Genomic DNA, 27,074 nt, shown 5'->3' with positions numbered 1-27,074 from the left:
GTTGCAAGTCCACCACACCTGATTCTTCAGGACTATGTTATCTGGAGGAACCTACTGCTTATTCAGTTTTGGTGAGAATCGGCTGCTTTGGCTAGTGTGGCCCTCCAGGCCTCCCTGACATGTTCATGGTTACACAGATAACCACACTGCAGTGAGGATGTAAGGACTCCTTTGCCAAATCCTCGCGCTGCCAAGACAACATTGTCCTTCTGCGCACACAGTTTCTAGACTGCTCAGGGCAATGATACAGACCCACAACAATTTTTAATGAGTGGATGGTGACTACAAGAGAGGGAATGGGTTTTAATTCTAGCCTGAAACATGCAAGCTGCAAAAGGCTATTCTTGCTAGAAAACACCAATTTTACTGAAATTCTATTAAAATTGTGTTGTCCAATTCCCAGTGGACAAGAAATAAGCAAGCAGAAACTTCAACTTGACAAGTTTGATGTAGAAACTTGGTAATAAAAAATAACACCCACATCCACAGCATTACCTTTTTTAATCACTTTATTTGTATGTGTGTTTCTATAAACTTTTTAGCTACTAGATGTTCCATAAACCGTAAAAACAAAACCAGCCCTCTTACCCTCAAAATACAATCCATTCAGCTTGTCAGTCAGACAAAAACAGCACTGCTTAGGTAGGCRGTGTCCCTAAATAACCTCCCACTGGGCATGAGCCAGCAAGGAACTCAGAGCATCAGACCCTGAGCATCTGAACCGCAGAGAGGAGATAAGTCTAAAGATGTGGTTGCTCTCCCTCCCAAGGGACGAGAGAGAAAGGGGGCCAAGAAAATATTTTCCTTGATCTAAAGTCAGAGCTTGATGGAGATGTTGCGACATCCATTTGCAGGACCTGACCCAGCGACCTCCACAGGCTTCGGACCAGMCTCACTGGCTGTTACCATGCTAGGGATTGAAGCCAATCAAAATACTCGTTCATTACAATATGGCCCAAGTACTCCTTAATGCTTCATTTGCAGAGCACACGAGAGCCACAGGATTGCTTAAAACTGGCTTGCTCACCTGCCCCGGTGCAGGTCTGTGGGTGCCAATTCCTTGGGGYGGACGGAGCCCAGCTATAAGGCACGGTGGGGAGGAGAGGCAGGGTGCTGGGGGAAGGAGGGGAGACCCAATCCAGCCAGGTGACCCAGCTCTCGTTGCCAAGTACCCTGTTGTCCCAAAGGAAAGCACCATGTCGAACTAGTGATGCAGAGCAGCGCAGTCTCTTAGTTTCCCAAGTTCATGTCTGCACCATGGATGAGCCAGACCAGGCGGAAACAGACGGCCAGGAATCCTGTGCCCAAGAGATCCCCTAGGGCAGTGAGGTAGGGGATGGAGAAATTATCTGGATCCAGTGCCTTCCTCCACATCAGGCGCACAATTAAGTCAGCCACGTAGAGCAGGATTCCCACCTAAAGAGAAGTAAGACAGGCCCTGCTGTGAGGCAGCAAGAAGGGACAGAACAGCCTTCCTCAGCTCACAACCAAAATCCTCATGTGGCCAGGGCCAAGGTACCAGGGCTAACAGGGACCTCCAAGTAAACAGCTTCCCCAGAGACTCGCTGTTTTTCACTAGGATGGAGCTCAGTTGGACCTGGTATAGCAGGCTCCCAGCACCCACCACCCCACAAAACCAGGTCCAGCATTGCCCACAGTGCCGTAGCCTCTTGCTGCCAGCCACGCARCAGCGTCCAGCGTGTGAACATGCTCACCTGAACAGCTTGCAAGCATCACATTGCCCATAAAYGGCAGCCTGGTGACACTAACAGCATCTCCTGTGCTGGAAAGGGATGATTCCCACTTCTCCTGCTGCAAACACGAGCACTCCCATTGACTCCATCCCAAATAGGATTGCCATGAATATGCAAGCAGCCCCAAAAGATGAGTTTGTAGCCTTCTTTTTCACATTAGAAATTCAGATCTCATCTACTTGTTTTTTTCCTGAAAGTCTCAGTGGACCACTGGAGTTTGAGGCAGTCTTCATATCAAAGTTACCCCAAGCAGCACKGACATGTTAAAAAGATTAACCATTTTTTCCATCTCAACAATTTTTAAATCTTTGTTGTGATTTCTTTTAATTCCTATTTCACTCCTGATCCTGATAAACAGATGGAGTAAAAAAAAAAATACTTCTACTAAAGATTAAARACTCTCTAGTTAATTGAATTATGAAGGGAGAAAGAGATTGCACTTCACATGTGTGGTCCCTCCATGGGAGATCGCAGCACAACAGGAACTAGACAGTCTGCATTTCTGAAGGTGAAAACAGAAAGCTGTAGGGGATAGCTGGGGAGAGGGAAAAGGATAGATAAGGGAGGCAATTTAAATAACAGAATCACAGAAACTATAGCTTGATAGAAATGCARTATGATATGAGGACCACTCCCCTGCTTCAGTGCAGGATCAAGTATGTCCAAATCTTTCCTGAAAGTGGTTTGTTTAACCAATGCTATACAACTCCCAAAATGCAGAAGTCATGCTCCAGGTAATTAGTTCCGCAGATTAATTTTTTTTGCTGCTCTTGTTTTTCCCAAGGTCCTTAAACTATCTATTTTCATTTGAAAGCCATGTTTTCTTATTTCATCCCTAGTAACCACATAAAAAATGTTATTCCGTCCCTCTCTACAAAAACTTGGTAGTTTAAATTAAAGACTGTTATGAGACTTTCCTCAAGCCTCTCTTCTCTAGACTAGCTAACCCCAGTCCATTCCGTCCTTCCTCCAAGGTCATGTTTTACAGGCTTCTGATCATTCTCTCTGGGTTCCCTACAGCTGACCCAAACTTTCCCCTTTCATTCTCTCTAGCTTTCTTTATAAATTATAATGGAGGGCGAAAAAAAAGTCAGGATGATTGTACTTTTCTCTGCTAGCCTCCACGGCTCCACTCTTTCAAGGTCAATGGTGTTGCTGGAATTCTGCTATTTACCCTGTCATTTACACTACATTTTCATGCTTGGCTCTGCTTGGGGAGTTACCTCGATGCATAAACAGAAGAATACGTATTTTCCTTTACAACTACGACTGTGGGTGCTAAGCGTACGGTTGTACAAAGGTTAAGAAGAACTGGCTGTTTACACATGCAAAGAATTCACCCAGACACAAGGCTGCTCATAAGGCAAAACAAGAAGCCAGCTACCTTACCCTGCAAACTACTGAATCACTGATTTAGAGGGGCAAGTGAAGTCAGAGCCTCTGAGTTTAAGTGGCAGCTGCATGCACTTGTGAGTGAGACAAGGAAGTCTACAGGACAGGCAGAACAGTGCAAGGGATAGAAGTCACAGGCAGAACAAACTGGGTTAACCACCTTTTGGCTACCCAGAACTTTTATTTTCAAAGATGAACTTCTCAGGCTTGGGTTTTCCCTTTGCTTTTCATCTGAATGATCCTGTCCATAGGGATCCCCAGTTCTTCACCATGATGTGGGAAAATGGTTTCCAAAATGAATAGGGAAACCTGATGGCTGGGGTTCACATCCTCTCAAATGCCCTTTACTGGGATGACCAGAGACTGCCTAGAAATGCACGGGGCAACAAAGTCAGTATGGTTATAAAGGGTACCACCTACAGCAAGAAGTACCTCCTTGCTAAGTGCATGCCTGCTGATTCTTTCTGCAGGTCAGCAGATAACGGTAACTTTCTCTTCATTATATTTCYGATCCCACGCTCACCCATAAAGACAGTCAAGCTCATGTGGGGAATCTGGCAATTTTAGGGGAGTATTACTGAAGACAAAAGATGCTTGGAAGGATGCACACCTTGAAAATGGGTCCTTTGCTGGGAATTTTACTGTGACTCTAGGTTAGCCTGGAGATTGTTTTGTTTTCATGGTATCTGAGAAGTTCCTTTTAGATAAGGGGTTGGGGTTTACCTGCAGCAAAGCAGCAGTCAGATAAAGTATCACAAAAGTGAAGGACAGAGACGTATGGCCTCCCTGCAGCAGATGGATGGTGTAGAGGAACACGAGGTGCCCTGGGATAACCAGGAGGAACAGGACTCGGGCTGACTTGGAATTCACTTCTGCAGAGGATACAGACAGGAACATCAATCACARTGGCTGCAGACGGCCAGGGAAGGATAGGACACCGCTGTATACTCATTCTAATGATGATACACAGATCTGGGCTGTCCATCACCACTGAGAAGGGAGGGGAAGGAATTGACGGTTAGCAACCCATTTCTAAAGGATGCTCAAGACCTTCAGCACCAGCCTAACAAATTAAGGAGCAGCCTTGATTTTTTTTTTTTTTTTTTGTAAGCCACTTCCACTGACCACATTGATGATGCCTTTTCTAGATCACGTGGAAATTTGAAACGTCTGTAGTATCGGCCTAGCAGCTTTGTCTGGCACAAAAACTATGTGCCAAAGAAATGCTCTAGGCTGATCCTCTCACTCCACTTCTTCCACACACTCCTCTCAGCTGCTCTGAGCTTCCCACTGCTTCTCCTATGCCTTGCTGCAAGCTGCTCTCCCAGTTTTCAGTGTGCTCTAGCAGTAACTCCCAGCCTTGCAGGGAAAAATCAAGGGGAACCCGCAAATTTTAAAAGACAACACAGCCAAATTCAGTTTTGCTGATGCCTAGGTTAATCTATTGCTGAGGATGGAGTGATTTGCTGACTGTCAGCAAGGCTATGCTTTATTCACCTCCTCCACTCTCCGCCCTGACTGTGGATAACAACTCTAGGGTGGCAATAGTTAAAGTAACTTTATCAGATCAAATCTGAAATTATACTCTTAATGACTTTCTTCTGTGCTCCCTAAAGACCAGTTCCCTTGCGTATCAGTGCAGGAGCAAGTACAGCACAAACTTTCTCTCAAGCTGTCCACTGCAAAGATGCTGGCTTTCTGATCTGAAGATTTTCCTTGTAAGGGGGAAAGGGAGTTCTGCTTTCGAAACCCATCTAGTTCTTGGCCCATCAGGCTTAATAAAAGAGACATCTGTGATCACGAGCCTGAGACATGGAAAACTAATGTTCAAGATYTACCTGATGAGAAGAAAGTGGTACATGGGTTGGGCCAATTCTGCCTCATCTTGTACGGCAAAACTCCAGGCATGCTCCAGAAGTGCAGGAATGTGGAAATACGGCTGGCCTGGATGGCTACAAGATTCCCTCCAACACCTATGAGGACAAAACACAGTGAACCTGTAAGCTGACCTCATTGGGATAGGAAACATCAGCATAAAATCTAGCCCAAGGCAGGTCAATCCGCATTCACTTTCAAGCTTACTGGGAGCACAGCAAGAGAAAGAGGATATGACCCCAAATGCCAAGGTGACAATACACTATTCACTTAGCAAGAACAGCTCATAAAAATCAGGAAGGCTGCAGTGACCACCTCCTTTTGACTGCTTTATTGGAAACATTTTCCTCTCCTTCCCAGCCCCAGCTAAAAATGCCACATGRCCTCCAAAGAGGATGTAACTGCACCCAGCTCAAAGCAACCTGTGAAGAAAACACCCGGGGAAAGCAGCAGAGGCAATGGCAGCTGCTGCTCTCACTGCTGCTTCTCAGATTTACTCAGCCAGGGAGACATTATTGTTTAAAAGACAACAAAAATCATGGAGAGCGATTATCTGTCTGTCTGAAGGCATCTGACACACTTGTTAAGTGAGAAGGAATAGTATGAGAATGAATCAGAGCCCAAATATGTTAGGTAATTAAAAGGCAATTAATTCCTTCCAGACTGATTAATTCTAGCGAACATGAAAGAGCAGTTATATWTTCCAGCAGAAAATAGAGGCCTGATGATCTACAGAGCAAACCTCCATCACCCGGAGTGAACAGCCTAGAAATGCCACAGAAAAGATAACAGTGATCCAGATCCAACAGCCTTTTCATGTTTTCCCTCCCTTGCAGAGGGAAACGCTCCGTCATTAAAAGTAAGAATTGCCAGAGTGGGATCAAAGTGAAGATATCAAGACAGAGAACTACAGCTTAACACAGGCATTTTAAAGCAGCACTCCGAAATGCTTCGCAGGGCTCCCCTGCACATACAAAGTGAAGGGGTGCTCTGTGCAAGGACACAGAGCACCGTGCAACCGTGACACCAGCTCTGCGAAACAGCTCGCCCCACGGACTGACATCTGGGTCAGTCATTGTTCAGCAAAATGGCTCTCAACGTACTTTCCCAACCAGGCTCTTTGGCTGTGTGCTGGAAAGAGTTTGTCAGCAAGGTGGCTGTCTTTATGCAGATCCAGTAAGGTTACAGCTGGATGACACCCTCTGACACTGCAAGAGGACACCACGCTTTGAGGGTGGCAAGAGGCCAAGCCTTCCCTAGGAATGTGGGTTTCCCCTGGAATGTGCCTAGTCTGCAAGAAACATTACAATAGCAGAAAAATAATCCAGTAGATCCTCAGCAAATGCCTGAATCACCGGCAGTTTATACCGGCATGTGTGTAACAAAACACCATGGACTTTAGACAAAAATAAGCATATACACAAAAGGTGTTTTTATATATATATATATATATATATATGTGTGTGTGTGTGTGTTTGTGTGTGTGTATATATATATATGTGATATATATGTGTGTGTGTATGTATACATACATACATAAAAGGTTCGTGTATTAGTTCTTACTATAACCTTTATATATTAATCTTTATCAACAATCTGTATAGAGAGTGATTGCAGAGCTGAAATAGCTGAGGGGAGAGTGACAGGGAAAACAGATTTATTGTGACATCCTTAGCAGGTTTGATGTCACGAAAGTGAAGGTGTCAACGCATCTCTCAGAGATAACTATCAGAGGCTGTTAACCTTTCCCACAGCTCTGCCAATATTTTTCAATCCTGTTATTTCACTCTAGCAACACTCCACGATATGAACAAGCAGGGATGTAAAGGGGACCAGTAGTTTCACTTCCACTGGCAATAGGAGCTGGGACTTGAACCTTGACCTCTGTGTAGGGGTCAAAGTGGACAGCATAACTCTAAGGGAAACAAATAAAAAAAATAAATGCATGCACATAACCCCCCTCCAGCCTACCATTAATCACAGGTGTGAAAACTGCCATGCCTTCAAAGTTTGGGTCAGTTACAGTTTTGTCCAGGATCAGCCCACCGATGCTGTTAAAAAATGACAGGCAATGAAGGCGGATCACTCCCTCTTCCCTAGGGCACCTTCCACTCTGTGGAAACAGCCCACTGCAACGGGTTACTGCTTCTTCCCCGTTGCCAGTGCTGGACCGTTTCCTACAGCAGACACTGACTCCTTTTACAGCTCAGTTATAACTGTTAGATAGCCTCCTGGTTTTTGTTAATGGCATAATAAGATCAGGAAGATCCCTTTCCCCACCCTTGAGCAAAAAATGCTATTAGTCATGGAAGCTTTATCATCCTCCCCAGAAGTTTCTCTAAACCTTTAAACAGGATTTACCAGCAGAACTCAAAATCACATTTTTATGAATGACCACATTTCTCACAGGTGAACAGGATTTTTTTTTCCTCTCTCTCAGATCTCAGATGAGTCTGAAAGATGTAGCATGGGGGAATGAACTACTCGGCTCTATGCTCATGGAAGTCTTCATTTACAACTGGATAAAAATGAGGCTAATAACCATCACAGATAAATGGTTGGACATCTTACCCCTTTTTGGTTTCCTGCCTTGCACTTACAAGATGCATGAATGTGTGAGATTTAAATTGATGACTTATTTCTTCCAATCATTTTAGTAACCCCTATGTGAGATCTCACAGCTAACAGGCTGTTCACCAGAAGTGAGAAGCACTCAACAAGACACCCTTCTGCTGTTCTACCTCCTATGACTCTCTAAACGAACCCATGTCTATCTGCACTGTGTACACCTGTGTGCACGCAGAGGAGAGTTCCCTCTTGGTTTACCTGCTGATGCTCATYGCAACAATGACCGGCTGCCATCCAGATTTCAGGACTTCAGCAAGGGAAGGACTTTGCTTGGCGATAGCAACCCAGAGAGGAATCAGGACAATGAAGACAGCACAGATTAGAGGAGAAAGGTATTTCACATCTGGTGAGGAAAAGAAATCTTGAATTAACTGCCTCTGGCTCCATGGGTTGCCAAAGTGATACTGCACATTTCTGGAAGAAAGGTAGCAAGGCTTTGGCTCAGATTGAATTTTGTTAACAAAAGAATCACACGAACCAAGATATTCCCACACCACTACCTCACTCCACCACAGAAACCTGTAAATATTCTGTRAAACTCACTGCTAGAAGATGTTACTTGCAGATGAGTAAGTGTCTAGCTCATCTCCAGCTAAGCAAGACAAAAAGTTAAAAACTTCCTGGCTTCAAGGTACAAACCAAATATCAGGGCAAAGGGGAAAGTCTCTTGGYGCAATCTATTTCACCCTAAAGACAGGGACACTCCATATCTTCACCTAAAGCAACTGGTTTTAGGCAATTTTGGTGATAAGCTAGCAGAGTTGGTGAACAGCTGGTCTGCTCCCACAAGGACAAGTGTTCTCTTGCATGCATAAGCCAGTTAAGATCCAGGGTTTATTTCATGCTGGCTTACATGTGTTTCCACTAGGTGCTTTTCCAATCAGCAGGGGTATAACCTTGAAACGACCTTTAGAGGCAAAGAACTTAAAAATAAATAGATGTGCAGCACTAAAAGAAAATAAACATGACTCAGAACAATGAGAAACACCTTCAAGCAATGGGGTGGATGCCAACCCTTTTGATATAAAACAGCTTCTTYAACAAAGCTCCCCATCTGGTCTCTGCGTTAGGGCCAAAGCCAGTGGGTTGTAACACAGACTTTGCAGGTAATCTGGAAGATGAAGCAGGCTCAAAGTGTACATTTCTCAAAATGACATTGCCAGAGCCTCAGGCTACCTGGATGAGACTGCATTGATTTGATGGCATCTTCCGTTTGTCAAGGGCTCTTACACAAAGAGGCATATTCTTTACATGTGACTTTAGTTGGCACTGAAATGCAACCACCTCTGGGATATAAACGGTCACTGTTTTATCACTGCAGTCATTTAGGTCAATGATGCAGACACACTAAACTGGTGTCTATCAATGCTTATCAAAGACTCCTGCTAGGATGAATAACTTCAGTCTCTGCATGCCAGTTCTGCCACATTCTCCTCTGAGTAGCCCCTAAGYAAGCTGCCGGCCTTTAGCATAGCTCATCTCTCCACTATGCAGAATGGAAAGCACCAGGGAAAATTTCTAAATAATTAAAAATCTCTGCTGGCAAAAGGGTGCTATACATAAGGAGAAGGTGCTGCACTTGACAGCACATCACACCCTAAATTTTGCATCCCACTGTTATTCTCAAAKGATACATTTCAGCAGGACCCAGCAGAGAACATTCCAACACCCAAGAACCCCTCCTGTCCACCAYGCTGCAACACAGATGGCTCCGGGGCTCCAGAGACTGAGAATTCACCCATGATGTGGGTGATGTTGTTATCATTAATCATAGCACAACCTGTTCCTTGCTGCACACTGGGGAAGGAAAACAGGTTAAGACCAACCACCACTGATGGTGCCTTCCTCTCACCTGCTTCACTTCGTGCTCCCAATGACTAGATGTCTGTGGGGTGGGCATTTTCCATCTCAAGGGGACAAAGCTATTTAAACTACTCTGAAAATATCACTGATGCGTCTCTGGTCATAAGGAGGTTATCATGTTGTTCTGCCATGAACTCCCTAGGAGATTATCAGAGGCAAAGCCACTGAAAAACAAACTAACTTTAGAGAGGCAGGTGCAATGGTGTCATGGAAAAAGCCTATTGAAAAAAATACACCTCTGAAGCTCAAGGAGAAGGAAGCAATGCCTGGGCCTCTGCTTGCAACRTGCATTCCCTTGCTCCCTCACTTGCTGGCATATGGAACTAGTTATGCAAACTGGGAACAGCTGCCTCGGTGACGCTGCTCTCAGTCTGGAGCAACAGTTTGGGTTTCAAATGGTATTGAGCTTGCTGGATCTTTTTATTTTCCTGTTTCTATTCTAAGTTAGGCTCCGGGTAAATAGCCCAGCACTTTACAAGCTACAATTAAACATAAATCACCAAGTTGCAACATGTTTTGCGTTTTCTAGAGTCAACAGGTGCCAAAGTCTTTGCCAACCARCAGCATGGCTAACCCCATAGCCACAACTCCTACTTAGATTCCTGTGAGTATAAAACAATACAGTATCGTCTCCCTCACTCACAGATGACAATATCATCCTGTTCATCCACAATGCTCCACAGGAGAAGGTATGAGAATATTGTACAGATGCCAAAATGCAGAGATAGCCTTGTGTTCTTCACAAATGGCTTGTTACTACCCACATACAGGAAACAGCTTTGCTGGGGTACCAACAGATGCAGGAACAGAGTCCCAGTGTCACACATGTCAACCTTCTGCTCCAAAGCAATGCATAATATACTCTGGCCATTTCTTTGACAAATCTCAGTTATTTTTCTTAGGTGCTATCTTCCAGTTTGCTACTAAAAGAGAACCAGGAAAAAGTCTCTGTGGTTATTTTCCCATCTCAGTGGGATGACAGCCTGTATTGTGAAACATCCCAGAAATGAGTAAGTGCCCTGCAATTATTTCACACAGATTCATCCCTTTCTTGCTGAGCTACACAACTCTGCTACATGTTGTACCTATGTACTTGAAGAGTGTACTGCTGATTCCTGCCAGCAGGGAAAGGGTTATCAAGTCTCCGAGGCTCGCAGCTATGGGCGTGGCAACGTTGTCTGGATTGATCCCAACTTTCCTTGCACCGATGATCACGCCAATCATCACCAGACCTAGAGAAGACACAGACCAGACAGAGAATGTATCCTGCTGCATGTTGCCCTGGAGCTGCTGTTCAGGTTCCCGGAGGGCCGTGGTATCTGGAAAAAGCAAAGACCAGACTGTTCCTAGTGGGTACTGCCCAACTCAAGATTGGGCATCCCCAGGAACTCGTCCTCTTGCTTACACCAACCTGAACGGCATCACTCTGCCCTTATGAACTTCACCAAAAGCCCAGAGACAGACATGCAAATTCCAGCGATCAAAGGAGATACCAGCAGGTAGCCCAAACATAGACACTCTCCTCCTGAGCAACCTAATCTTTRTTGGCTTGAAACAGGCCAAGGCATCAAGTACACTCATAGATAAGCACATAGCAGGCATGCRCCAGCATCCTGGTGTCATCCTCTGCTCTGGATTTCAAAAGACAAAGATATTCTCCGTATTAAGCTAGTATTTTATGTGAGTTTGAACAAGCAAGTGGCAAAGAGCTTCCTTACAGTAAGAAAAAGCTGAAACAGCTGTTCAGCCCRGCTATCAGAATAACCCTCTGAGGCCCAAAGTCCTTGGGGCTGCTTTAATTTTCACTGGGTGAAGGTTGATGTAGTGAGCACCTCCAGAATCAAGGGGTGAACATCACCTCTCTTCCACTGTRCTCTAAGCTGCACCTGGTAAAATTCAACTGCTTTTCAGGATTACAGAAGAGGAGAAAAGTTTTGCTTCTCCAAGTAAGTTAATGAGCACAAACCTCTGAGGAATATGTGAGAATCCCTCAGCCACTAGATCTGTCACAGGACTGTGGAAAAGCCACCTGGAATAAACCCTCCCTGGCCAACCTCCATTGCTGTGACTGGCAAGGAGAGCCTTGGCATAAGACACTTGAAATCTCTTCAATATCTTCCCATGGCTCACAGGCCCAGCAAAGGAAACCTAAAAACTGGTTCCCTCCACCTCACAACCTCTSTGTTTGTTGAAGCCCACCAAAGTTAAGCGTATACAGGAGTGGAGTCTCTCTCCCTCTAAGAAATGCCATGTGTGCACCTTCCCAGATAAAACATCCCTTACACAGAAACACATCCTCACAGAACACCGCRTTCTCCAAAAAAGCTCTTCCAGACACCCATAGTCCCTCCCTCCCCAGACAGCTCACCATGTTTCCYTCCCTGGCCATAAAATACTAATTTCCCTTGGTGCACGCCCCTACACTGGCCACCCTTGACCATACCCAGGGAAGGACCTAATGCTAGCTGTAAGCCTACTATGGTATGGCAACAAGGCCTCCCTATACTACATCAGGTGGGAAGACAGGAGGAAAGAATTTAACGAAAGTTGGGCTGCTGTTTTTCTCTTTTAACAACTATCTCATCCCATGTTTTTCATCACGGGCATCTACAATCACTTTTTGATTCCAGCTTCAGGATATACTGAGTCACTGATGCAATATATGCACTTGCTCTTGCTTGTCCCTTTCACATGGAAAACTGGTTGYACCAAACTCTGCCAACTGTCTCTGTTCAGGGTATCATGCTGCCCTCACACGGCAGACCTACAAACTGATCATCTTCAGCTGGTACAAAGATGCTCCTACCCATCCACTCCATGTTTCCCTTGCAAATGCGGATAGCCAGGGAAGTGGACTGCTTGGCTCAGAAGTCAAAGTAGGTGAGCCTCAGAGCCAGCCTCAATTCCTCTGCGGAGCATGGAGTGCCCAAGTCCGTTCTGAGTGTGGTTCAGTGCTGTCTGCTAACAAGCAAAGACTTTATGCATGGTATTAGTTCATCCTCCTGTAGAAATGGGCCAGTATTGATGGTCAATGTGTCACCCAAGCTGAATGGAGAAAGTGTGGGCATGTGTGTGTACATCCACATGTGGCATTTTTTTATGTGCATCAGATAACATGGAACATAGAGCTGCTGTGGATGCAGAGTCTAGCATACAACAGATTCTTGAAGAAGAGGAGCTAATACAGTGTTCAGAGGGAGTAAAAGTTGAGGATACCGGACTAATGCTCCTTGCATCCTTCCTTCCTTCGACAGACTGAAGGAATATCAGATGGGCCTCCCAGGAAGAAGGGAAAGGTTTTTGCATACTCTGAGTGCCACATACTTGACCTGAGGAAACAAAATGACTCACCAAGAGAAAGTGCAGCTATAAAAGCAGTGGTCATGCTACTGGCACACAGCACAGCAGCCTGGCTTAGCTCCACAGAGCCCTTAGAGATGGCTCCCAGGATCACAGCAGCTACAGCAGCCAGAAGTCCCACCACCGTGGCCTGGACCTGGGGGCCAAAAGACACCTGGTAAGCAATCATCCACATCTGCTCATAGGCAGCCCTGGCTYTGTGCAACTGCAGCATTACTGCATAGCTTGGAAGGCAAAGCCTTAGAGAGATGCTGATTTAGTATGTATTTAAGCAGTGTTGCTGTAAGGCTCCGCTGAATTCAAAAAAATTCTGATAAAGTTTGGAGAAAAGTTCTGGAAACCTGTAGAGAGAAGATAACATTTCAGCAGCGGACGTGTCCATCAGCAAAAGAATACTCCTGGTCACTGCAAAAATGGGATCCCCATCAACACAACACTCTTAGCAAGCTGAAAGCTGTGGAAGGAGATAAGGGAAAGCACAAAGGCGCATGCTGCAAGCCCTGTGGCTTTGCCATGTGCAACCTCTAAGTTGGTCTCTGGATTTTAACAAGCAGAAAGAGCTATAAAAATCACATTTTTCCCATCTCTCCCCTCCCATCCAAGGCTGATTCCCCCCAACATTACCAGTAAATGACTTGCTTTATCTAGGGGCTGTTGTGAAATATGGAATATATCACAGCTCCCCTTGCAAGGGAGGGCATTTTTCTTATTTCAGTTCGTTCATAAAGGCAATGAACGTCTAGATCTGTTTTACAGCTAAGCTGCAAGCTCCAGGGCCACAGGGAGCTTCACTGGTCAAGTCTTGTGCTCTGCTTGGCTCCACTGAGAATATCAGCCCCAAATCGACAGCTCTGAATCTAGCACTGCTGAGAACAGATGCTGTCAGGCTGCAGCATAGGAAAAGGGCTTTTTTTTTTCCTCTCCCATTTGAAATGACTCACCTGGATCAAAGCTAAATTGCAGGTGGCCAATTTCCACTGCTTTTGGGTATCATCCATCTGTCCGGTGTTAGCCTAGGAGTCAAGAGAGACAGCCTGAAAACCTACCCCATGGCATAGGCCACTGCTGAAGGCAGCAAGGACCTWACAGGAAAGGGACTGCTAAAGGCAGAGAGAGGGGAATGCATGTCAGCATCTTCTCATCTTTCYTGCACTTTCTTCTTGACAGGGATCTGCCATGCTCCAGGCCAGTGTCCCAGGAGGYTGGGACAGCCTCTCACTGGTACCCAGCTCATCCTGTCAGCCTCAGGTGTGTTCAGAAAAAGCAAAAGATGAGGATGAATATCCAACACTTGCCATTTGGGCACTGCCTCAGCAATGTAGCGTTGTGCTGGCGGGATGGGCAGGCTCCCACAGGCCAGGCTTTCCTTGGGAAAAGTGCTCCATTTTGTCTCATTCTCCCAAACACGGAGGTTGTGAGGGGGCTGAGGCTGCGGTTTCAAGACCACGAACAGCAGACCAGCACTGCAGGGCTACTGCGATCTGGCTCGGGGCTAAGCACATCTGCCATGTCCCACACAACCCAAAAGCTGGACAAATCCAGCTTTTCCTCATTCTGTCCCCCTAAATTGCTCTAGGAAGCTCCAATACAAACAGCCCAAAGCAAACAAAACTGCTTAGGGGGATACTGGATCCTGCTGAGAGACCAAATTTAGAGTGACAAAAGCTATCACAGATTCAAAGAAGCCTGAGGCCACTCAATCCAAAGGATAGTTGGGAAGAAAATCCCTAGGTCTCTTAAATGTCAATAACCATAGAAAAAGCAACCCAACACTCCAGTTTACAGCTGTGGAGCTCTTGCTTTATCTCCTTCATGCGTCTGTCTCAGGGCCCCAGATATCAGCAATGGGACGCGCAGGGATTAAGAGCAGACAAAAATTCTCTGTTCCAGTTGCAAAAYGAGGGCAAAAACATTATTTTAATACTCACACACCACTTGTTTTCACATAGCAGGAAAGGGGATGTCTCAAGCACATAGTATGAGTATATAAAAGCACAGTCTCTTCATGGCTTCTGCTAATCCCTCCCCACCACCTTGAAAACACTCACAGCAGTAGAGAGTCTGGATGCCAGTGTCATTTCAAGATTACCCTTCAGACCAACCAGGGCAGGAACCAGGATAAAAACTTCTGTAATTGTCCGAAACACATCCCAGTGCTAGAAGGAAGAAAACAAAGGAAATTACCTCAATTTGTGACGCTATCCTGTCCAATATCATTATTTCAAAGGGGAATGGGTTCCCATCTCACTGCTGCTCTACAGGTGTGTGCTATGCATATGTGGGCAGAAGCTGCTCCAGAGTGGCATTTGGGGAGTGAAGGAAGCAATTTTTAGCTTGCAGTGTTCTTTCTAATCTCACACACAGCAAAGCACTAGCCCAATAGGGTAGGAACCTTCTTGCTGAGGACAGGAGATTTTGGCAGGCTACATATTAAAATGTACCGTTAGCATTACTAAAGAACAACATGAAAAATAATTAGGGTCCACAAGTGAAATACAAGCAGCTCTCCATCTTTTGTACTGACGATAGGTAATAGTAACACCTATTGCTATGCAGATTCATAAAAGTGCATACAAAGACCTGGAAAGGATTTAACAACAAAGTTATGCCTGCTTTTTTTTTTTAAATCAAATCTATAACAAAGTATTTAAGGTTGGGGGTGGGAGGGAAGATTTTTCTCATTGCTTCTCCATTTGCAGTTCCTAAGCCTTTCTGTTAACAAGCATGCTCTCAGCAGAGTTAGAATAAAGATCCTGGATTAAGATAGCCCATAAGCCTGAGCTGCTGGGGCAATGATCCGATTATTATTGCTCCTCTAAAGCTGAACTATACRAAGTCCTTGAATCAGCTGCAGCACTAGAAATGATCTGAAACCTTAAGTAACTCTGTTGATTCCTGTATAATTTATCTACCATACAGTGCCTTGGAAGGTAATTCATGCATCCCCTGTGCTGAACTACCGCACATTCAAAGATGCTGGCAAAGTCATGTTGTAGCCAGAGAAGATCTCATCAGTGTGAACGAGCAGAAGCCATCTAGAAGTTCTCAAGGCTGCAGATCTGCTCTGACATTGATTCAGGCACTGTGACTGAATCTGCTAGAAAGTATGGGCAAGCCAATTGTCAGATCAACTGAGAGGTGCCCTAGCAGAGTCCGTCTTTATGACTTGTTCACTGTAGCCAGCAGAAGTGCAAGGCTCAAATTCAGCTGCAGTATGACGGTGTGGGGGGCAAGTCCCCTGTGCTGATCTGGAATGAAAACCAACTAACTTGACATCTAAGAGCAGAATATACAAATATAAGGGTAGCTGCAATGTGGCAGACCAAAGGTCCACCAAGCCCATCCTTATCTCCAACAGTGGCCAAATTCAGATGTAAAAAAGAATAATTTACAAATAGGACAAGGATATAGGATAACTCTCCTGAGTATTTTCCAGCCTGCAACTGTCTGCCACGGGGTACTGAGCTGGATTACTTTCTGGGCACTTTGTAATGCCTGAGGGACTTCTCTTTCAACTGCTTGTCCAACCTCCCCTTCAACCCACGTGCCATCCTGTGACAAAGTTTCTGTAGCTTAGCTACATCATGTGAAGGATCATCTCCTTTCATTTATTCTGAACTTGTCACTTGCTAGTTTCATATCATTGCCCCTAATTCTGGTGCTAGAGGGCAAAGAGAAGGACTGATCCTTGTCCACATTCTCCACATCACTTGGGATTTCATAAACCTGAAAACGCCAGGAACCCTGCTGCTGTGCTGTAGGAAGCTGTAGGAACCCAGTAGTTTGGCTGTCTGCTAGGAAGACTTCACAGCTTCCTTCYGGATTATAACAAGGGAAGAGCAGCTAAGCCAGCCCTAAGCACATGGTGCAAGATACCTGCTCAGAGCTGCAGAAAACAGGCAAGACATTACTATCAGTGCAAAAAGGCACTTTTTCTGGCAGTGATGACCTGGAAACAGACATGTTCCAAAAGGCTAGAAGCTACTTACTGCCAAATAAATAACAAACAACAATAGAATAGTCACCTTCCTTGACACACTACAGTTTTATCTGAATTTGTTAATAAGAGAAAAGCTACTGGGGTGAGCGTTTTACTTAAAGATTCAAAACCCCTTTTCTCCTATCTCTTTAWTTATGAATAAAGAAAGTTCTGAACACATACTTGACACCTTCAGAAGAAACAAGAGAAAAAACAGGCTTCACAGTCACAATATAAATAACCCAAACATTTAAAATAAGCACATATACAGACATTCACATACATGACCTTGCATATTTTGCACATAAAAAGACATCAATAGAAAGCAAGAGATAAACCCAACTGTTTGTATTTTCCATGTGGGTCACCTTTGGGAAGTGTCACTTTATTATATCAATGTGAGCTCCAATCGTTGTGTTCATGAATAAATTTTGCAGGTTTTAGGCAATTATAGCCGAAGATTTAACATGTGAGGTATGATTTCTGGGACTCTGCTTTACAAACAATTACACTGAAAGGCTTTGGACAAGTAATAGAAGTCAAACAATTGTAAAAAAAAAAAAAAAAAAAAAAAAAAAAAAAAGCTGATTTAATTGTTTCTGTTTAAGTCTCATTAGTGATCCCCAAGAGCCTGAGGACAGATTCCAAGTCATTTACACCACAGTAGCTAAGGACTCCACTATAATGGGGACTCTACAAATAGATGATCCTCGTGCCATCACCTCTCGTGTCAGCAGGAACAGGAGGACACACATGGCAGGTTAGCGCTGTTCTGGCAAGGACCTGCCTGAAYAAAGACAGCTGGATCAGATCTAGAWCCTTCACAGTGGAAACTGTGCTCGAAGGGACAGGAACAATCCCCTGCAGCCCTGCAACGCAAACAGGGTAACGAGCCAGAATGCAACTCTCTCCCATTTCACGCCCCATAACAGAGTTGCGGCCCTAACTCACAAAGCACAGCGTGAAAGAAATTTGGTCTCACCACTAGTGCAGCTGGTCCACCTGACCCCATGATCCCCATGCCAGCCAGATCTGCTCCCAGAGCGGAAGAGACTCTATGATGTATCGAGACGGACTCCCCAGCAGCAGCTTAGCCCTGCTGTCCCTCCCTGTGCTGTCCTCACAGTCCAAGCCATCTCCTTTGTTACTTATCCTGGGCATCCATCCTCCCATGGCAGCAGCTAAAAACTTCACACTTTTTCCATTGCCCTAAACAAGTCAATAGAAAGATCAAAAGATCCTGGACCATGAAACACAAGCCACTTCAAAATCTCTTTCAATGCTGATCATGTCATGGGTTTTTAATCAAAAAAGGACAGGAATAGCTTACGTCTGTGGCTTTTACTTGAACCAAGTTCCACTGCAGTGGATTGGAGGGCGAGAAAGAAAGCAAAGATTTCTTCCTGAATTTTCTGTTTTGAAATCCGATCTTCAAGCTTCAACTTGATTCTCAACCTTACTGTAAAAGAGTGGGCCAAACCCTGCAAGGTTTGTGCCTCCCCAGCAATGCCAGCCAGCCTGGAATCCAGATCAACCAGCCAGCCAAGGATCACTGGAGCGGAGGTGGAAGCATCAAGCAAGAAAAGAGCTTTGCCATGCTCCGGGCTCTGCTCAGGGACTGCATCATCTGCACAAGTAAGAAGAGAAAATAGCAAGTAGCTATTGCTTTGGGCATCTGTATGTTATGGTGTGAGAGACCCAGCTGTGACCCTTTGATATCAACCTGTCTGGATATATTTCTCTTTGATTTTTTTTTTAAGTAACTTCAGAAGATCTTGGTTTAATCACTAGACAGATGACAAATACTGCTAAAATTCTGAAAAGTTCGAAGGAACAGAAATGAACAATTTCTACCTTGTTCTCATCTTTGTAACAATGTCAGCCCTGCAAATGATAGGACCAGCTGGAATCCCAGCTCAGAGGCACTGTATTTCTGAGTAGGGCCATTAAACTCGCATGCACRCTTTAGATACCACTTTTGAGCTTGCTCACGTCATCTCCCTGGCAAAGGCAGATGTAGAGYTTCCTAACGATGTTTTGCAGTGACTGGAAATAGTCTAAAACACATTCTTCAGTCAGATCATTCCCTACAAAAAGGGCAAATCACAAACTCCTAGAAAAGCCTCTAATCTCAGCAGTGTGAGCCCTCATGATCACCAATGTAAGTCTTAAGATATCTGGCATCAGCAAACCAAATCTCGTATTTTRTTTGGATAGAAGAGTGAGTTTCTGCTTCTCATTGCTTCAGGAAGAAAGGCAGAAAAAAAAAATAAGCAGCTCACAGATTAAAAGGCTCAATCCAAGTCTTCAAAGGCTAGAATGYTGGATTTTTCCAGCTACTGGGTTTGTTTTTAAATGCAGACTTGTTGACATCACGGCAGCTTACCTCAATAACATTTCTCCTAAGCCAATTGCAACTCTCAGTCTGCTGGCTCCCTCCTCTGGGAGTTTGGGAGCTGAACCCATTGACTGATCACTTCTATTTTAACATAGTTGAGAAGTCCTTTACCAAGAAATACGTTATTACTTGTGCTTCAGGCATGATCCCATTTATGAGAGTCTAGTGAGTAAATACACCAAGTGGACTACAATCTGCTATTTAAAGGACACAGGCAACACAGATATACATGGTTTGCATGTTCCATCAGTTCTAACACAGCAGCATTTGAACAGAGCCTGATTCTTAGGCTTTGGAATCACATCGAATTTCTTCTAGACAAAGACCTGTTTACCTGCCAAGGGTACAGAATGGGTATGTACTACGTCTTTATCCTTCTCTGAAATAGCTAGCCAAAGATAACTGCTAACTACTAAAACAACATCTTGGATAGACTGAGAACTTCTGTAATGCTGCAAGACAGGTCTGTGCCTAACAGCACAGCACAAGGTGGAGATGACAAACACAGCATAGCAACAGCGTGTGCCACTCCAGTTAACCCTTCGTTATTTGATATTCCTCATATTCCCCTTAATTCAACTTCTCTGCCTTCTGTGTTTCTTTCAATGCAAGAAAAGCAGCAAGGTATTGTCTTTCCAAATACTCAAGTGGTCATATTTAGCTCTTGCTGTGGTACTAATGCCAGAGAATCCAATGCACTCTAGTGAGCTCAGAGTGCAGGATATATTCTTGGGAAACTCTGTCAGCCCTTTGATTTGTAAATCCAGTGGCATTAGATGCCCAAACTAGAGCAAATACTGCATTTCTATTGCTGCCACTAGTACAATTAAGACAGATGGGAGAGATTCTSGTTGTGGTTGCAAGGGTATAAATCCAGCATAACTCCCTGGAAGTTAACAGAAATTATTCCAAACTTGCACCCAACTCAGAATCTGGCCAAGAACCACTCAGTTTGTAGGCRATGATAATCTTTTTATTCTGGCATGTCTCTCATAACAGTATCTAAATGCCTTCTAGACCARAGATTACATAAGGTTGTTCGCAAAGAACTGAAAGCATAAACTTGCCCTTAAATGCGACAAATAGTTAATAATAACCCTGACCTAGATCTGCTTATCAGAATTTTTTGAGGGAAAGAAATAATACCATGCAATAGAGGAATATGTTGCAGTTTGATCTCAGTTGCTTCATACCAGTTGTCTCCAAGTGTTTAGCTGGATACAACGGAAAGAGCACTCAATCTAATGCACAGAGGGCAATGTCAGGCAGCCTATCTGAAAACCACTATCCCACTTTGCAAGGAGCCCATTTACTGATCTGAAGATGGATACCATCTCCCAGTGCAAGCAAAGCCTACTGCCATCCTGCTGACTGGCTGGCAGGACCATAAAACATCAAAAATTAAAAACAGAAATACTCAAGGTCAGTAAAATAATCCACCCCTTCGTTATTAAGGAGCCTAACTACATGTACCTACTTGTACAACATCCATCAGGAGGCCAGCAGCTACCATGCCCAAGCCAGCCAGAAGAAACGGCAAGAAAATCTGGGAGGCGATGGAGAATGAGGTCTCTGGAAGAAATCCATTAGCTGATCTGGTCAACTTGCAGGTGAAACCTCTCAGCTTCTTGCCATGAAAGCACAGTTCCAATTGTAACTGGGTGACCACCATGGTCAAACAGTGCTACCCCATGCTCAGCACAGAGAATGGCAAGGGAGATCAGGACATCACACAGATCCTCCTAGTAAGTCACTCCAAAGTCAAAAGAAATGTTTTCCTCAAACCACAGCAATGATGACAAATTTCTTCTCCTCCTCCTCCAGTGCTTCCAGAGGGATGCAAGCAAGGGTATCTTCCAAAATCAGTTCAGCTGGTTTGAGTCCAGGTGGCARCGAACTTGATGGACACTATTTCTCCAAGTTATATCCAGAGGGGAATTAAAAAAATACATATAAGAAGATTGTGGAGATGTCCATGGATGAATAGAAATGAGCCCACACCCCACTCAGCTCCCACCACCTTCGTAAAAACCAGAAAGACCTGCTTGGGCTACGGCATTCAAACAGTGACAGGTCATGCAAGAATCCCTCAGCACGCTCAAACACACTAGTGTCCTTTCTCCTCGGGTTACACTTCTTGCCTGCGGCTAGCCTTTGATACGATGGTTTAATATATAAGCCTACTCTGAACCAGCCCCAGTTCCCTCACTCCCACCATAAGCAACATTGAACTTTTCTCACTGTCCCAAGGCCGAGGAGGTAGGGAGTTAACCACCAGGTTCTGCTTTGCTCTCCTCCAAGGTGAAGAAAGGTCAACGAAAACATGAGTCCACACTTCTCCTTGCTGACAGTCTTATGCTGGTACCATTCTCCCAGGCAAGCAACAGAGCTAAATCAGCAAGTGCGAGAAGATCGGCCCCTCTAGACTCTGGGCTTTCCTGTCCCCTTCATGGTCTCAGCAGAAGGTAACAATCAGTGTATGCCAGCTATACCTCTGAATGACTGGCTTTCAGAGGAGAAAAAAAAAATGCAGAGAACTAGCCAATAAGCTTCAAAAGCGAACACCCTTATCTGCTGTCATCACTTCAACTTTCTGCTAGTTTGCAAAGGCCAAGATAAGAGTCATAGCCAGAGCTTATTTAAGGTAGCTCCATAATCTAACTACACCACAGGCAAGGGAGAAAAAGGGCAACCATTTCCAGGGCATGCTGCAAGCTCATCTCTTTTTCTGTCCTAAAGTAAAACACATTGCTTCTGTATATTCCCAGGAACATACTATCTTTGGCCCTAGAGGCGGGGGTCTCATCCCGGTGTCTCCACAGTCAAAYGGCTGACACATGTCCAGGAATCAAAGCTACATCATGGCCATGGAATCTGCATCCTGCTCAGTAACGACAGGAGAATATTCTGCAACTTGAAGCCAAGCACATGGGGAAAGGAGTCAGGGTATTCTGTCAAGGTTCTTCTCTAATAATTTAGAYGAGCTACTTGGATCAAAGGGTCAAAAAGCTTTAAAAGCACAGTTTAGTATGAAAGGGTATAGGACTGGGTTAGTAGGTCAACAACCATGCTTTTTTTCACTATTTAACCACAAGTTCAAACACAGCCATAYCCTAGTGAAGGCAAACTACTAAAACTAAGTGTTCAGTTGTAGGTGTGAAACATAAAGGTTTCTCAGTTCAGTTCAAATTCAATGTTTAAATTACACTGCCTTACTAATACATTTTATACTAACCAGTCCATTCCCTGATATTCTCTGCAAAGAGATGTAAAGATTAACGGGCTATGGACTCTGCCCCAATGACAGGCTCCCCAGCTTGCAGTTAAGTGCATTGGCCAGATTAGACAGAACAAGGTATACTTTTGCCTTGTAGATAAATAGGGAACTTAAGAAGCTCTCAGTAATTTTGGATGGTGCATTTCCTTTAGTCTAAATACATATCAACCAAAGAACGAGGCCTAGGGGGCTGAGACGGCAYGCACATCTCTACAGAAGCATTACAGGTTGCCTAAAAAGAGCCCTAGCTGTTGATGTGGGACTCTGTCCTCTGATACTTTCTAGGTTGCTATTTTGGGACAGCCACATGCAAAGCCTTCTCTGCTCCCCATCTGTGTGTCTCTTCCACCTAACAATGCTTTGTTGAGCTGAAAGCTAGAAAGGGAGATCATTTCAGTTAATCTAACTGGAAGAAAATCCACAATGGCTGGAAGAAGGATGTTAATAAAAATCCCACAATAAACACACGTAATCCAATCTCGTACCAGCCAAGAACTTAGAAGCAACAACACGAAGGCCCAGTTCTGGTTAGAAACTCACAAAGTAAATAAAGAATAAAGGACAAGTTCTGGGCAGCAGCCACAGGTTTTCAAAGGTCTGATAATGTGCATACGCAGGCCCAAAYGTCACCTTATCTGCTGACTGGATTACTGACAGGCAGAAACATTAGAGTGAAGGAACTATCAGTGATCTTGAATGATTCAGATACAATTTGAAAACACAGCAGCAATACATCCTGTATTAAAACTGCAACCTGCCAGGAGTTATGAGTTTATCATGCTTCAGCTTACTCTGTTTCTAAGTAAGCACCATGAAAAGCTTTCAACTGATGAATCAACATGCAGAGAAGGTAACTGATTCAGGCGACTTGTGTATGTACACTGGGTCATTGTATTATACATTTAAGGAGTCTCTCATAAAGACTTGCACCATATGTACCAGCAAAGGATGTATACATTTTCTGGCAAAGAGGCATACCAGATTTGTCCACAAAGAGATGCACCCTGTTTGTGAAGAAAGAGTGTTGCCAAGCAGCAGGAAACAAGRCTACACAACTAGTTGAGAAAAAAAATGACCCTTACAGCTGCACATCCTTAATGGCAAAATCTGGGGAGATGCACTGCTCCCCTTCTCTGCATGCACATACACTAAATTCCTAACCTTGCAAACTAGTCAACAAGCAGCATTGCCCTGGAGCAAGTAGGGCAAAAATAGTCTCTCTGGTGGGGCCCTGGCCCTGCTCTGGGCCTCCATCCACAGCCACAGTACAAAAGCAGCACAAAAAAGTGACTTGTGCCAAAGAACACAATTTCAAGCATACTTTTATCATCTCTGCAGAGGAGGGACAGGGATACTGGTGATGACTTATAACACAGCAGTGTTAACAGACAGCACAATCCTGACCTCTAGACCCACAGGATGCTAACACTTTCCAGGAACCCTAAGACTCAGCTGTCASAGCAGTATCACTTCTGATTCTTCTAGCTCTATATCAGCTCATAACTATGTATTTTTTCTGTTTCTTACCTTGATCCTCTGTTTCCTGCTTTAGGAAAGGACAGGGAAGAGAGTTTAGATGGAGAGGTTGAGAGCAAGAGGACTGCAGGTGCTAGGGGCCAAAGCCATGGACCATCTCCCAGTGCCCCACAGGCAGCAGCAGCAGGGGCAAAGGCAAGGGCTGGCTGGCAGAGAGGGAGGACAGATCCTAGCAGCAGTGAGCACACAACGAGGTGCACTCGAGTGGTCCTTGCTCACACATGAAATGCCGCTGTGCTAACAGCCAAAGGCCTATTTTTGCTATGTGATATTGGATGGGTTGATTTCCCAGGCTTTAAAGATTAACATGAAGGCTTTTTGTGAGCTCTTTATTTGCCTGAAACAGAAACCAGATTTCTGTGGTTTCAGAGAAATGAGGTTTACTTCACGTTATAGTCAAATTAGTGGCCCACTCCTTTCTCAAGAAAAACACTATGGGGAAAAATAGTCTAAGAGTAAAAAACATCTCAATGCTATAAATCCATCTGCAATCTATTTTATACCTTAATATCTCAGGCTAGGAGGTAACACACATTTAATGTCAGAGACCCACAGCGATGGGCAGGACCATCTAAACAATCTAAAAATAAACTTGAAAGTGGCTGCTCAAGGCTCGAGACTCTCAGAACAGTATCAAAGGAGACAAACAATAGTTGTGACTGTGTTCAAGATTTGCCTTGGTATTTTCTCATCCAAGTAGGTATTCTGCTAGATATTGAGCACATGCTGAAGTCACTTAAGGATATCCTGTCACTCTTAAACCTTTATAGCTTTTTAGCTTAGGGWGATCAGCTGAGAGCTATTAGCAAAGAAACATAGCTCCAGATATGTGAAAGCTGTCTGTGCAAGCACAGTAGTTTCAGTGTCACTGTACCAGATAGCTCAGGTCAGTCTGACCCAACAGCTAGCTAGTCAAATAATAAGGGTTAACAAAAAGGCAGAGAGCAGTGAGAGTAACCTGGAGCACAAAGACACAACAATTTTCAATCTGGAAAATAACTACAGCTTTAAACTGCCTAAAATTAAGTCCTCATCACTACTTTAAAGCTCTCCATTGTTTCACTATGAGAGGCAAGGTCTGGTTCTGACTGTCACAGAATTGCATATMACAGACTAGAAAGAGACTCAAGGATTTAAGCGATTGCTACAAGGCCTTAGAAAAGGGAAAGCRCCAGCAAGATGATCCTGGCTGTTTSAGGTGTTAACAGYKCTGGGCAGACTGGATCCTTGAGCAATGAAGGAGGGGATGCAKAGCTTTCCAAAGCTATGTCCAGGACCAGGAACAAAACAGCTATATTCTGCTGCAGGAAAGCGCTGTGCAACCACAGCCCTTGGGGCTGCAGCTCAGCCACCCTGCTCCYGGGACCAAGCTACAACCTCGGCACAGGGCTGCACTTTCCCACATAAGTGCCTCAGCTCATTCATACGTTCTCCAGCACCATGCTGCCTTTTGCCTCCAGAGGACATAAAGGACCAGAAAAACACCAGACGCACTCTCCTGAGAGCTGCACAAAGTAATTATGTAATAGATGAAGGATACACTGTATGAGAAACTGCTGTAAATTCACCATTGCCATCTCCAGAGCAAATCCTCTGCCTCTGAAGATAGATCTCCCACCTTGCCCATTCCAGGTATTTCAGATCCGTTCTTTTCCCTTACCTGAACGTAATCCAAAACCATGCCTGCCAAGACCATGCCAAGCCCAGCTAGGAGGTATGGCAGGAGCACCTGCAGGCAAATTRCAATGGCCGACTCTTCCTGCAACTTTGCCATGGCCGCTTTCTCCTCAGCCAACAGCTTCTGCTGTGCAAGCAAACAGGCATCCTCTGCCTCCTGGCTGCCAAGTCGGCTGTCTCTGTGTTTACCCTTGCTCTTTCCTTTGTGCCTGGATCGCTCTCCATTCCTAGTCCTACCCTCTTTTCTCCTCTGTCGTGCTTCCTCACCCTTCATGGTGGCTTCCTTGAATCACAGAATTATTCTGAAAAACAAAGCCAGAAACAAAGAGACAATGAAAGAAGGTACTACATAGGTCAGGGACAGAAAACCCTTCATTTTTTTTGCCCATTCCACCAATGTGATACCAAAATACCACTAATTTGCCCAACCCTAGACACAACCCATTTGCCCCTGGCCCAAACACTGGAGCTCAATTTACCATCAGCTTTGTGCTGTAACAAACTGATTTCCCTTTCCGCAGTCCCATCTCTCTTGCCAGGCCTGCAGTCACATTAGACTGCTGCCACCCAGGAAACATCTGGAAGGATGTGCAGGATGTTGCACGCAGCTTGAATTCTTGACCTGCCAGCTCCTCACACTGGAGTCACAGGAACTGAGAAAGCCAGCAGAATCCAACCCTTTGGAGAGACTGAGCCTTGGCCATCAAATGGGATCAACGTGCATCTTGTAATCCAGYACAGGGCAGTGCAATCCACAGCCAGCACAGCACAGACAGCTGTCAATCACTCCTTGATAACAGGGGAGCTCTTTTATCCTCTGATCCGTACACCTTTTCTTCCTCTTGCACCTTGTATGACACACGCGCGCTCACTGTGCAATTCGGTATCAACAGAGCACCTCCCACAGCCCCACGGCATCCCATTAAAATAAACAACCAGGCAAAATCATTACCAGTCACCCTTTCCTTGTCCGTACACCTCGATCCCTTCGCATAACTACCATTCATCCTGACTGCCCCGCTGCGCAGCCAGCGCCCCAAATCCTTCCCCACCGCCTCCCGCCCGACGTGCAGTGATGCTGCCATTCGTAGGACAGGCCCCAGCCACCCTAAACCCTGCCCTACCCCAGCGACCATCGGTCCTCCTCCCGGCACACGTCTGGGGAGCAGAGGASGCAGCTGGAAGATCCCAAACGCGGCTGGGGCGGGCAAGGGAGGACAGCCCAGCCCAGGGTCCGTCCGCCCCCGGCCACCACCACAGCAGGAGGAAGCCCGCACCCGCAGCACTCACCCGCTCCCTCGCCCTGCCTCGGGCAGGGGCCGCGGGCGCAGCTGG

At 45.0% G+C, this 27,074-nt stretch overlaps 1 protein-coding gene across 7 annotated transcripts; it reads right to left on the bottom strand.

The window, feature by feature from the left end:
• Positions 1 to 491: 491 nt before the first annotated feature.
• On the bottom strand, positions 492 to 27,074 carry SLC41A3 (solute carrier family 41 member 3). Of its 7 annotated transcripts, none has more exons than XM_085324209.1 (11): positions 27,030 to 27,074; positions 25,723 to 26,041; positions 14,921 to 15,028; positions 13,814 to 13,885; positions 12,864 to 13,008; positions 10,598 to 10,744; positions 7,848 to 7,992; positions 6,993 to 7,072; positions 4,985 to 5,119; positions 3,870 to 4,018; positions 492 to 1,416 (listed from the first exon to the last, which is right to left on the bottom strand). In XM_085324209.1, exons 2-11 carry the CDS (start codon positions 26,011 to 26,013, stop codon positions 1,231 to 1,233), a joined length of 1,458 nt encoding a protein of 485 aa, XP_085180335.1. In that variant the 5' UTR covers positions 26,014 to 26,041; positions 27,030 to 27,074; the 3' UTR covers positions 492 to 1,230. The 7 variants fall into 7 exon arrangements, with proteins under 7 accessions (XP_085180335.1, XP_085180344.1, XP_085180354.1 ...); XM_085324218.1 differs by lacking the exon at positions 27,030 to 27,074 and adding an exon at positions 26,864 to 26,985; XM_085324228.1 differs by lacking the exon at positions 27,030 to 27,074 and adding an exon at positions 26,219 to 26,279.

Source organism: Rhea americana, unplaced genomic scaffold (assembly GCF_003343005.1).
Source record: "Rhea americana isolate MKP2758 unplaced genomic scaffold, rheAme1 scaffold_120, whole genome shotgun sequence".
Taxonomy (NCBI): Eukaryota; Metazoa; Chordata; class Aves; order Rheiformes; family Rheidae; genus Rhea; species Rhea americana.
The sequence above is the reverse complement of the archived record's forward strand: the minus strand, read 5'-3'. Positions and strand labels throughout refer to the sequence as shown.